Source organism: Lynx canadensis, chromosome A1 (genome assembly GCF_007474595.2).
Source record: "Lynx canadensis isolate LIC74 chromosome A1, mLynCan4.pri.v2, whole genome shotgun sequence".
Classification (NCBI taxonomy): Eukaryota; Metazoa; Chordata; class Mammalia; order Carnivora; family Felidae; genus Lynx; species Lynx canadensis.
In genome coordinates, this window is record NC_044303.2 from 153,313,350 (window position 1) to 153,326,359 (window position 13,010).

General features: G+C 36.7%; 1 protein-coding gene across 1 annotated transcript in view; it reads left to right on the forward strand.

Annotated features, from left to right (window-relative positions):
• ADGRV1 (adhesion G protein-coupled receptor V1) overlaps positions 1 to 13,010 on the forward strand; it is a 519,149-nt gene that overhangs the window by 65,382 nt on the left and 440,757 nt on the right. Inside the window, 7 exon segments of the mRNA XM_032593635.1 lie at positions 686 to 825; positions 3,147 to 3,756; positions 6,884 to 7,099; positions 8,618 to 8,833; positions 9,473 to 9,717; positions 10,931 to 11,112; positions 11,903 to 12,714. Of these exon segments, the coding sequence (XP_032449526.1) occupies positions 686 to 825; positions 3,147 to 3,756; positions 6,884 to 7,099; positions 8,618 to 8,833; positions 9,473 to 9,717; positions 10,931 to 11,112; positions 11,903 to 12,714 (2,421 nt within the window).

Below are 13,010 nucleotides of genomic sequence, written 5' to 3' on the forward strand. Positions count from 1 at the left end.
TCAGAACTCATGTTCCTACCCCTCTCATTCCTAACTTCCATCAGTGCCTCATGGAGCCACTGTATTTCATTACTCTGTTACTTTTGGAATTCCTCTTTTTTTCTCATCTGCATATATTAATACAACATAAAAGTTGAACATACTTCTTAGGAAATAATTCAGTACTTCTTTAGATATTGGCACCTCTTTAGTTACAAGATTAGAATATTTGGGGCCAAGAGAGGTAGATCTGTAGTATTATAATATGTTGAAAAAATAGGCCTAGAAACCAAGAATCTGTTTAGCCAGATTGATGAAAATCATAGGGAAACTCTTTCATAAAGGCAAAAGTCATTTGGCTCATGTTCTTCTGAGGTCAGCAAAGGTTGTGGGAGACTTTCCTCATATACTCCGTGTGGAAGAATGTTCTCTTTCATAGGGGAGAAAAAGAAAAACAAGTTTTCCTTATTCATCTCCAAGTGCTTATACAGCACTTGTATATCATGTTGGTGCCAAAATAGAGAAAGGTCATAAAAGCATGAATATGTGTGGCAACCATTTGTGTCTGCCTTTCTTTCTAAAACAAATTAGAACGTACTCAATGAATGGAACAACTCTTTTCAAAAAGTTGTTCCTTAGCTTTTCTTTTGGTTTGCAAATTACTTATTAACATTTTCTTGCTGTTTGTTGGAACTTATTCATGCAGCCAGTCTAGGAGTGGCTTCACAAATTCTGGTGACAATTGCAGCCTCTGACCATGCTCATGGTGTATTTGAATTTAGCCCTGCATCACTCTTTGTCAGTGGAACTGAACCAGAAGATGGGTACAGCACTGTTACATTAAATGTGAGTACATTTTTTCCCTGCAGCCTTAGACATTTTGCCTACTTTTATTTTTTTCCCAACGTGTACTTATTTGAGAGAGAGAGAGTGTGTGAGTAGGGGAGGAGTGGAGAGAGGGGGAGAGAGAGAATGCCAGGCAGGCTCCTCCTTGCCAGAGCAGAGCCCAACCCAGGGCTCGAACCCATGAACCATGAGATCATGACCTGAACCAAAACCAAGAGTCAGATGCTCAACCGACTGAGCCACCTATGCGCCCCCACTTTGTCTTCTTTTAAAACTGTTTTATTGTATTATGAAGGTGTCCTTTATGTTATTTTTTTTTCCTTTTTAGGTAGAGGGGAATGAGCCTAGTGGTACATACAATACAAATTGATCATTGAATAGGGATTTGAATAAAGATTTATCTTTTTATGTAGTTTTGCATATAAATTTATCTTGTGATTCTGAGGAATCATAACTCTTTAAGGAATATAGTGGAGCTAGACAAGTGATATTTTATATAGATGTTGTACTAATTCACTTAGGCTGTGGTAACAAATGTCTCCTAAAGCTCAGTGGCTTAATATAACAAAGATTTGTTTTTCCACTCATGGTATATCTGCAACTTAACTTAACAGTTGTCAGTCATTGAAGGATCAAGGATACAGAGGGAACAGCTCAGTGAGTCCTTCTGTCTTCATGGTGGTTGGTGGGGTGGGAGGGTTGTAGGGAGGGGTGGGAATGTGGATATAGAGAACCTCATACTGGCTCTTATAGTTTCTTGTGATTCATAACATTTCCATTTACACTTTTGTGGTCAAAACAAGTTCCATGGCAGTACCTAATGTTAACGGGTAGAAAGATGCAATCCTATCTCATCTCTCTCCCAAAAAGAAAGAAAATCCAAAAGTTATGAACAGCACTAATAATGAAAACTCTCTATGGGGTGTGTGTGTGTGTGTGTGTGTGTGTGTGTGTGTGTAGGTGTGTGTGTGTGTGTGTGTGTGTGTGTGTGTGTGTGTTTGTAGGTGTACTTCCTACACTGCTTTGTTCCAGTTAGGAATTAAGCAGAATTCTATTGTTAAACCACTGGCATGAGCTAGAAGCTTGCTCACCTTCCTCAAATTTTATGTAAATAATGAAGAAAGATCACTCAAAATACATCCCTTAGCACTCTTGTGGCAGATACTCAATATTAGAAAGGATAACTAATTATTCAAAAAAGAAAAAAAGAAAAGAAGGGATCAAGTTTTATAAAATTGTTGTCTTGAATGTTACTCTGATTAACATTCAGATTTAAGTATAAATAAAAATTATTATTTGGGACTTGGAGTAATTTTAAACCTCTTTACTCTTCTTAACATGTTACTGGCAAAAGCATTTCTTCTTAAATATATTTTATCAAACCTTGGGTGAAATACTTTTTTTGGTGAGTTTTCCGTATTACATTGAAGATTAAAGGAAATAATTTGTTTTCCGAAATGAGTTTCATGTCTAACTTTTCAGAAAGTATCATTCATTATTCCTTACAATGAAGGGTATGCCATCTTGCAGTAAAAACAAAAATATTCATGAATGTATTTAAATATAATAAATTATAGGGGCACCTGGGTGGCTCAGTTGGTTGGGCATTTGACTCTTGATTTCAGCTCGGGTCATGTTTTCACATTTTGTGGGTTCGAGCCCTGCATTGAACTCTGCACTGGTGGTATGGAACCTGCTTCGGATTCTCCCTCTCTCTCTGCTCCTCCCCTGCTTGTGCTCTCTCTGTCTCTCTCCAAATAAATAAACTGTAAAAAAAAATATACATATATAATAAATTATTAATTACATTTGCTTCATTACTAATATTGCAGAAAAGACAGCTGTAGGTAGTTTAGTTAGAAGCTAAAAATATTCAGTCAATTTGTAGCTTCATGCAACATCACTTTTTAAGTTGACTCTCTGAGGGTCTTCAAAGATGGGTAGTACTTCTTCCCTGCCATCAAGAATCTTATAGTCTCTTTTTTTTAATGTTTATTTATTTTTTGGACAGAGAATGAGCAGGGGGAGGGGGAGAGAGAGGGAGAGACACAGAAGCCGAAGCAGGGTCCAGGCTCTGAGCTGTGAGCACAGAGCTCAACGTGGAGCTGAAACCCACAAGCTGGGAGATCATGAACTGAGCTGAAGTCGGACACTTAACCACCTGAGCCACCCAGGTGCCCCTAGAATCTTATATTATTGGTAACAACTTATAAAGAATAAAATAAAAATTGAATATACTGCTACCATTCTATATTTAAAAACCTCTAAATCAATGACTTTAATCCCTCTTTTAATACATTTTACCATTAAATATCTTCTAGATTCTGAGAAACCATGGAGCTCTGTCTCAAGTGACTTTGCTTTGGAGCATAGACTCTGATCCTGATGGCGATCTTGCCTTCACCTCTGGCAATGTCACATTTGAGATTGGGCAGAAGAGTGTCAACATCACAGTGGAAATACTTCCGGATGAAGATCCAGAACTGGATAAGGCCTTCTCTGTGTCAATCATCAGTGTGTCCAGTGGCTCTTTGGGAGTTCGCACTAATGCCACATTAACAGTTTTGGCTAGTGATGATCCTTGTGGGGTCTTCATCTTTTCCGAGAAAAATAGGCCTATCAAAGTTGAAGAAGCAACCCAGAATATCACACTATCAGTGATAAGGTTAAAAGGCCTCATGGGAAAAGTCATAGTAACATATGCAACACTGGATGATATGGAAAAACCACCTTATTTTCCACCCAGTATAGCCAGAGCAACTCAAGGAAGAGACTATATGCCAGCTTCTGGATTTGCTCTTTTCATAGCCAATCAGAGTGAGGCAACCATAACTATTTCAGTTTTGGATGATGATGAACCAGAAAGGTCGGAGTCTGTGTTTGTGGAACTCCTCAACTCTACTTTAATAGAGAAAGTACAGAATCGCCCAAGTAAGTAACCACTAGTGTGTTTTTATTATTATTATTGAGGTAAGAATCCTAAAATAATAAATTAAGAATTGGGTATAGCAGAAAATTCTCTAAGAATAGTAAGCTCTGACTCTGAAAGCATCATCATACAAAAGTTGATCTATAAGGCAAATGGAAGTGGGACACTTGAAAACAAGAAGTCATGTTCTACAGGTCTCTAATGTTCCCAGACTAAATTTTTAAAAGCTTCTATGTAATCCCGTGCGAGTGACCTTTAGTACTATTGTATTATGTATTACAGCTTCAAAATCATTCTAGAATTAATCTGGGGATTTCAGGGACAGTCCTGGTAGTAAGTAAGATCCTGAGCCTCCCTCACTTTGATCCACTCTGGAAGATTCCCTAACTCATGTAGCCTCTTTGGTGATGAGTATGTAAATCCAGCAACTGCATGAGGGGAGGGGGACAGGATTGTGTAGCAGTAAGAAATCCTGTAAATTTGTGAGTCACTGAGAGTTGAGAAGAAGGCACTAGTTGGGGATAAGAATGAGGAGTGATGCACGTTGGGCAGAGGATCTGGTGCAGCAACTTCTTTTGAAAAGTAGCAGCCACTCCCCTTGGGGTTGTGGCTCAGTGGCTTTGTAGAGAGTCTGGTGGCTACTGGTAGAGAGCATGCCTGATGCTTGCGGAGCTGAAAGCGGTTATTGTGTTAATCTCTCTCTAAGCGGACATGTAACTTTTAGAAACGTGTTTTTAAATAAAGAGAAAAATCTAGAATTCCTGGAATAAGGGAACAAGGAAGATTAGTGACATTAATTTGATATTAATTTAACATCAGTTTTATGGCAATATTTATAAGAAAACAAATAAAACCTTCTTAAGGAAGCTGGAATTACATATTCCAAAAGTAATATTCCAAGAGCTACATGTTGACTGTGTTTTGCCATATAAATTAAGTTTTCTCATAAATAAATTTCTTCACCTTACTGTAATACCTAGATGGATATACTATATAGTGAGCAGCATTCTTGTCCGCAATGTAAGTAATTGTAGTCCAGGATTATAGAAGGAAATTTACTTTATAGGACAACTGCTCACATTAAATGTTCAGATTACAGTCAAGGTTAAAATTCTCTCACAATACCCCATCCTTTTTTTCTTAACAAGACTTAAGATTAGTTAAAATTTGTAATGCAACCCAGTGATTAATCTTATTAATTAAGAATTTAAAAAATGCCTTGTTTTCAAGGAACTCACAGTTTATTGAATAAGATAGAAATAAACCTGGAAGGGAGTATCACATACAGTGGTAGCTAGGGCTTTGGGTGTTGGTGTTAAGAGAACTTATATTCCAGTGTACAGTAATGAACTATTGGGCATAATCTTTTTGTGGCCCCCAGTTTCCTTACCTATTGTACAGAAATATCATGGGACTTAAATACAATAATATATGTGAAAATGAATAGTGTCTGGCACCTGGTAAGCATTCAGTAGGTATGAACAATTATTGTTAATAGCATGGTATATGCAGAATATCAATGTGCTGTAGGATGGGAGAAACAATCACTATGTGTTTTATGTTTGATATGTTCCTGGAACCAGGCAGCATACTTGGGGCAACTCACAATAGGTGTAAGATACGATGTGAAATAATTAAAGAACAATTAAATGCAAATCTGTGTGATAGTGGCTAAATTTTAATAGACAAAATCAGTGTAGGACCCAGCAGGGTCTCTCTTGCTGTGCTCTGCGTATACTCATTAATTTTGAGGAGAACAGTAAGACAAGAGGTGATCAGCACGTGGGTAAGAGCATAGCGCAGAATGAACAGTTGTGGGTAATTGAAGGTTTTATACCTGGTTTGATGTGGAATTGTCTGTGGGGAATGAGAGATTTAGACAGACCCTTACAGGATGCCTCTTGATGTGTCCGCCAAGTGCTAGCATGATATATGACTTCCTCCCCATCTTTGTGCCTCTGATTCCTCATCTGTAAAATGTGGACAATGTTAGCTGCCCCATAGAGATGGTGTGGGGATTAAATAACTTGATACAAGAAAAGTGCTTAAAACAATGCCAGGCAAATTCTTGCCTAATCTAGTTGAATTTAATTATATTATATTGATTCATTATCAATAAATCATTATTTTTGATTTTGATTTTAACTGTGATACAATTTACCATGGTCTTGGCCTATACCACTGAAATTAAATGGTGTTATTGTTTTTAGATTAAATTCTCAGAAAATGTTAAATTTTATTATTATCACACACGTCCAAGTACTACAATCGTTAGAGAGTTTAAATACCAACTGAAAATTGTTTACTGTAGTAAGAGTTTGTTGATGCTTCGTTTGTGTTGAAAGGTCTCTTGTTATGTAGTTTTGTCAAGGGTGCTGGTTGAAATTGAACCTAGAAAATAAATTAGGGAGGGTTGTGGAAGGTCCTGTGTTTAAAATCAGGGGCAAGTGAGAAGAAAGCCTTGAAAGTACTGAGCACAACTGATTGAATCAGTGTTAGACAGCATTGAGGCTGACTGCTTTCTGGACAAGGTAGTTGAGTGAGTGTTAACTGAGAGGGGGCAGAGAGGAAGAGGTTTGTGAGCAAGGGCAGGGACACAGAGAGGCAGTAATTTAATTAGAGAATGATGATTTGCAGCTGGTCTTTGAGGGCACGAAGCTTAATTACTTTCCTACTCAATTTTGTAACTGAAATGCTGTTTTTAAAAAAATTTTATGGCATGCTGGTAACTAATTAGAAGAGCATAATTCTGTAGGTGTCATCATTATCTGTTTTAATATTATGCAAAGTGATGATTAGTCACACTCGAACCATTTTTTGCCTTTTGACAAATTTCCAATACTTATTAAATTATTCCTGCAGGGTGACTATTCTCTGCTAGAGATTCTATAATAAAAATCTCTCTAGAATGTAAAGCTAAAAGAGAGTAGGGACTTTCTGTTTAATTTATTTTTGTTTCCCTAGTGTCTAGATGAGTGCCAGTACATAAGAGTCAGTAAATGTTTTTTGATATACATAGTAGAGAAAATACCAAATGAAGCTCTCATTTGGCTGATCTCGCTGCTGAGGCTTCCTGGTAACTTTTGGCCAGTTTGTAGAATTTTGATACATTAGCTTTTCTTCTTTCAGTTCCAAATTCCCCACGCCTTGGGCCTAAGGTCGAAACCATTGCTCATCTAATCATCATTGCCAATGACGATGCATTTGGAACTCTTCAGCTCTCGGCACCAGTTGTTCGAGTGGCAGAAAATCACGTTGGACCCATTATCAATGTGACTAGAGCAGGAGGAGCATTCGCAGATGTTTCTGTGAAGTTTAAAGCCGTGCCAATAACTGCAGTGGCGGGTAAGAAGAGACATCCAAGGAGCAGTGAAGTGTTTTAGAGGGAAATTATATTCTTAATTAACAAAGCTACTTAGAGATGTAGTGAGAAAAATCAACTAGAAAACAATAGTTCTCTTGCATCTTTTTAAAGGCATAAATGTAGAGCTTTTATCATGCATTTATGGCACCAGTTTTGCAGAATTCTTGAGAAATGTTAGCAAAATTATATATGAATTTTAAAGTTAAAATGACCAAAATATGCACATACCAACGAAAAGTAAACTAAGGAAAATATTGTTAGGCTTTCTCTATGTGTACTTTTTAGTTTTTTGAAAGGGATTCATGTGTAAATGATCCTGAGGAATGCAGGATAAAATGTGCAGCCACATGATTGCAGTGCTTGGCAACAGTCTTGACTCTCAACCCATTTATCTTGCTTGTTTATTTATTTATGAAGAATGTGGAAGAGGCAATGGCTTGCATTAACTATTCTGGGTAAGCAAAATGATTTCATTGCCAAATGCAAGCATTAGGGGACTGCCTTTTTTGTTGGTGCGGTTACAGCATCTAGATGGAGATTTGCCAGAGAGCTATTCAGTTAGAATCTTTCTAGCATGCACTCAGAGGAACGGGCGTGTGAATGGACAGGATAACATGCTTGACCTTTTGAAATAAATCATTTGGATATGATATTTGCTTGAAAAGGTAATAAACAAGGCTCACTTAGCTCCTAAGTGGTGTGTGTGTGTGTGTGTGTGTGTGTGTGTGTGTGTATGTGTGTGTGTGCATATGTGCGCATGTGCACACGTATATCTTAGGTAGTCTGACTGAGGAATACCTGACTGTCTATACAGGGCCTTACATATTGACAAACAGTGGGGATGAATCAGTGTTCTAGGAAATTAGCCGTTAGGCTTCATAAGAAGACTCTCTCCTTACCCTACCCAGGCTTTGACCAGGAACAAAGCTCCTGCCATCCTGAGCAGTATGCAGTAGCAGCTTTTAATCCAGTTTTATAGGAAAGCCTATAGTTTCCAGCTGTAACATTGATAATGCAGACATGCCTGTATCTGTACACAGTATAATTTCTTTCTAGTGAGGTCAGGATTCTAGTTCTCTTTTTCGTTTTAAAAGTATTGTACACATTTCCTTTTGCTTTTGTAGATAAGGGGTTATCTTGTGGTAATGGATGACTGTGTATCTTTGTCTGAGTCCATAGCCATATCATCTCTTTTGTCTCTATTGACATTTATGTCTGTAGTGACAAATAGAAGAAATTATGTATTCATTTTACTAAAAGGGAAAGGATAAACTTGAACATCTTTTGGAGGTCTTTTTCATTATTTTATGATCTCAAACCCATTTTTTCTGGGAAGAGAGGTAAAATCATTTTGTTTAGAGTATATGTAGTCATTGTCCTTAAAAAAGCTTTACAAGTATGTCCGTGAAATTTGATACATCATAATATTTCACTAGTATATGGCATGTTTATTACCATATTAGGGAATTGTCTTAGCATTTTGCTATTTATCTTTATAGGTGAAGATTATAGCATAGCTTCATCAGATGTGGTCTTGCTAGAAGGGGAAACCAGTAAAGCTGTGCCAATATACATCATTAATGACATCTACCCTGAACTGGAAGAATCTTTTCTTGTGCAACTGCTGAATGAGACAACAGGAGGAGCCAAATTAGGGGTGTTAACAGAGGCGATCATTATCATTGAGGCCTCTGATGACCCCTATGGATTATTTGGTAACCAAACTAGTTTTAACTCATTGATATAGATCATACATTTCTTTCTTTTTAGGGACTTAGGATTAATTTGATCATGTTTCTCTTTTTAACCTGCTGTTACTGATAACATAGGATACCTGTACACCCTCACTCGCAGTGCTTAGTGGTTATTAAAAGGAATCAACGTCTTAGCATAAATATGTAAGGGACAAACTTTTAGGCTTTTAAGTCCGATATGACCTCGAGATGTGTTTTGTGGATCTTAGACAATTTTTTCAAAAATTAACTTACAGAAATTTACACAAAAGTTTGGATTTCTGGGCTTTCATGATTAGCAGGAAATCTGACAACACTGAGCCTCCTTTCCTGCATAGCATCAGTTGTGGGTACAAACTAACAGCTGCCTCTTTGATCCAGGCTTCTGCTGTGCAATTAGCCACAGAACTTAGTAGACCCACTTCACTCATGACTGGTATATGCCTGGCCCTGTGGGATCCTGAGTTTGTGGTTTCTGTTTCTATCATAGAGAACAATAATTTGGAAATTTTGAAAGACTGCTTAAGGGAAAAAAAGAATCAACTATAGGGTAATAATGGTTAGCTCTGTGTTGCCTCAGTTTCACTTTGTATTTGAAATGAACTCTGTTCTGCCCTTCAGGTTTTCAGATTACTAAACTTATTGTAGAGGAACCTGAGTTTAACTCAGTGAAGGTAAACCTGCCAATAATTCGAAATTCTGGGACACTCGGCAATGTTACTGTTCAGTGGGTCGCCACCATTAATGGACAGCTTGCTACTGGTGACCTGCAAGTTGTCTCAGGTAATGTGACCTTTGCCCCTGGGGAAACCATTCAAACCTTGTTGTTAGAGGTCCTGGCTGACGACGTTCCGGAGATCGAAGAGGTGAGAGGAATGGCTAGTATAGAATGACACTGTAAATCATACCTTGTCTTATAGTGACTAGAACAGATGGCTCTTATTGTGGCATTTATAGAGAATGTCAAGTTAATTATTTCTACAAGAATTTTCAAAATATGGTAGTGATTTTTACAGATAACAAAAGCAAGAATATTCTAGAAAAAGTTCTTGTACATATTGCATTTTGTAAGTTTTTTGTGCAATTACATTGTATTTTCAACATTTTCATTGAATGATTAAATATACATATTTATAGATTTAACATGTATATTTATACATTTTTCCATATAAACTGTTAATTTGTTTGTATCTAGATTCCCTTTTAGCTTGAGTGCTAGCCAGTTGATGTTAATTAAATTTAGATTTTGATTTTCTACTTCTTTATTTATTCTTTAATAGTTTTGAGAATTTAGTATATGGCAGATACCACGTTAGACATAGCTACCTGATATTTCATGGTAAATAAGCTAGGTGGCAAATAAAAATAGAGCCTCAGTGGGAAAGTTGGTTCATTATTAATATATATTAGCTAAAGATAATTTTATATTATGAAATTCAAGTATTATTAAAGCCTAGGTCTCATTAAATTACTTTTAATGGCATTTATTCTGTAATAGAATCAGATTTTTATAGAAAGGAAGTCCATAACATTTCACTTGAGTGATAATTATGTCATTATTCAGTTCTAAAATATTGGATATTAGTTAATACAGATAAAACATTTCTCTTTCCTTCTCTCTAAATTAGGTGGCATTATGATATGATGTCTTAAATGTTTTAAATTTTGTTAGAGAATTTCCATTTAAGATAACGTGGAAAATAAAGCATAATAGATTACTTATAAAACATACATGCAATATTTTCCCTAAATAAAATGTATTACTGAAATGGTAACTATAAACAAGGATCTAAAAATTGATTCCCAAGATTATATTACTGAATATTAAGGAATTTAAGTAGCCTGTGTTTATTATATATAGTTGTGCTTTATTATTAAAAGTTGATAATGGATTATTCTGTTACGTGTTGGGTTTATAAATGTAATGGGAGTTTCTTTGAGTCCATTCATATTACATTATATTTTGTCCTTGTTTTTGTATGGATTATATGTTTGATTCCCCCTCCTCTCCCACTGCATCATTGTTATTTTAATTTCAGAACTGGGATTCTGTTAAGGAAATTTTCACTGTATTTTTAGGTTATCCAAGTGCAGCTAACTGATACCTCTGGTGGAGGTACTATTGGGTTAGATCGAGTGGCAAATATTATTATTCCTGCCAATGATAATCCTTATGGTACAGTAGCCTTTGTTCAGTCGGTTTATCGTGTTCAAGAGCCTCTGGAGCGAAGTTCCTGTGCTAACATAACTGTCAGGCGAAGGTATATGAACTAATGGCTTCTGTCTGTGGGGGGGATGGGGCTTGTGGGTGGTAGGAAGTGACCTCTTGTGCAATTAAATAATTTAGGTTTTGTGGTTATTATAAAATATAAATTATTTTCTAGGTTGTGGTAATTTGTTAATTGAATTATGCCTATTAATATGAAGAACCCAATACATTTATCATACCTATTCTTAGTGAAATGGATAATAGATTATACATCATTGGGCTTTCTAACCACGGAAAGTTACTGCTTTAATCTCTGGTTTTTTTGAATTAGAACTTAAATACAACTAGCTTCCAAATTAAAGAATATTCAGATGCTGTATGAAGTGGTTGTGTTTTCTGCATGTGTGTGTGTGTGAGGCAGCAAACAGTTCACCGAGCTCCTTCGGAAATAGAAAAATGAGGTGTTGGGAATTTGTGGCAAGTAATTACATTTCCTTAAAATGAACTCATGCCATTATTGTTATTACTTTGTTTCTGTGAAATCTGGTAATGAAAATTCATTTTCTAATTCTGTTCAATAATTCTGAAATGGATATGATTTGGCTATCTTTGAATAGCTTGTTTAAGAGTAACTATTGTTTAATTGCAAACCAGCAGGATTCCCTTACATGAGGAAGTAAAATGTTGAATGACAAATATAATTAAGAAACATGGTTGCATTTGTACTATTACTTTTACACTTAAAAAAAGTAAAAACTCCAGTCAGTATTTTCCTTTTCTAATTAATCCACAGATTGCTTTGAGTGCTTAACCTGTCTTTTAATTGTCACTCCATGTTTTAGCGGAGGGCACTTTGGTCGGCTGTTGTTGTTCTACAGTACTTCTGATATTGATGTAGTGGCTCTTGCGGTGGAGGAAGGTCAAGATTTACTGTCCTACTATGAATCGCCAATTCAAGGGGTGCCTGACCCACTGTGGAGAACTTGGGTGAATGTCTCTGCAATGGAGGAACCCCAGTATACCTGTGCCACTTTGTGTCTCAAAGAACATGCATGCTTGGCATTTTCATTTTTCAGTGCTTCTGAGGGCCCCCACTGTTTTTGGATGACATCATGGATCAGTCCATTGGTTAACATCTCAGACTCCTGGACGTACAGGAAAAACATGACAAGGGTAGCATCTCTGTTCAGTGGTCAGGCTGTGGCTGGGAGTGACTATGAGCCTGTGACAAGGCAATGGGCCATAATGCTGGAAGGTGATGAATTTGCAAATCTCACAGTTTCTATTCTTCCTGATGATTTCCCAGAGATGGATGAGAGTTTTCTAATTTCTCTCCTTGAAGTTCACCTCATGAACATCACAGCCAGTTTTGAAAACCAACCAACCATAGGACAGCCAAATACTTCTACAGTTGTCATAGCATTAAATGGTGATGCCTTTGGAGTGTTTGTGATCTACAGTATTAGTCCCAATACCTCAGAAGATGGCTTATATGTCGAAGTTCAGGAACAGCCCCAAACCACAGTGGAGCTGATGATCCTCAGAACGGGGGGCAGCTTAGGTCAGGTGATAGTCGAATGGCGTGTTGTTGGTGGAACTGCTACTGAAGGTTTAGATTTTGTAGGTGCTGGAGATATTCTGACTTTTGCTGAAGGTAAGTGATGGTTCTAAATGAGGTTTGGTTTCCCCTGGTAAAGTCATTCTAGTCAATTTTTATGAAAATGTTCATAAGAATTCTTACTGTGTAGATTGTTGCTAATATATGAAAGTGCAGTATGGTTTAAAAAAGAAGTTAGCTTGTTAGTAGTTGACATGGCATATGTAGAGTGACTTGTATCTCTTTTAGTTTATTCAAAAAAGATTTTCAGGGAATGTGTGTATCTAATTCCTTTATAGTTACAGCAGTACCTTTAAGGAAACAGGCAACTCTAAGGCAAGTTCTAATTTTGT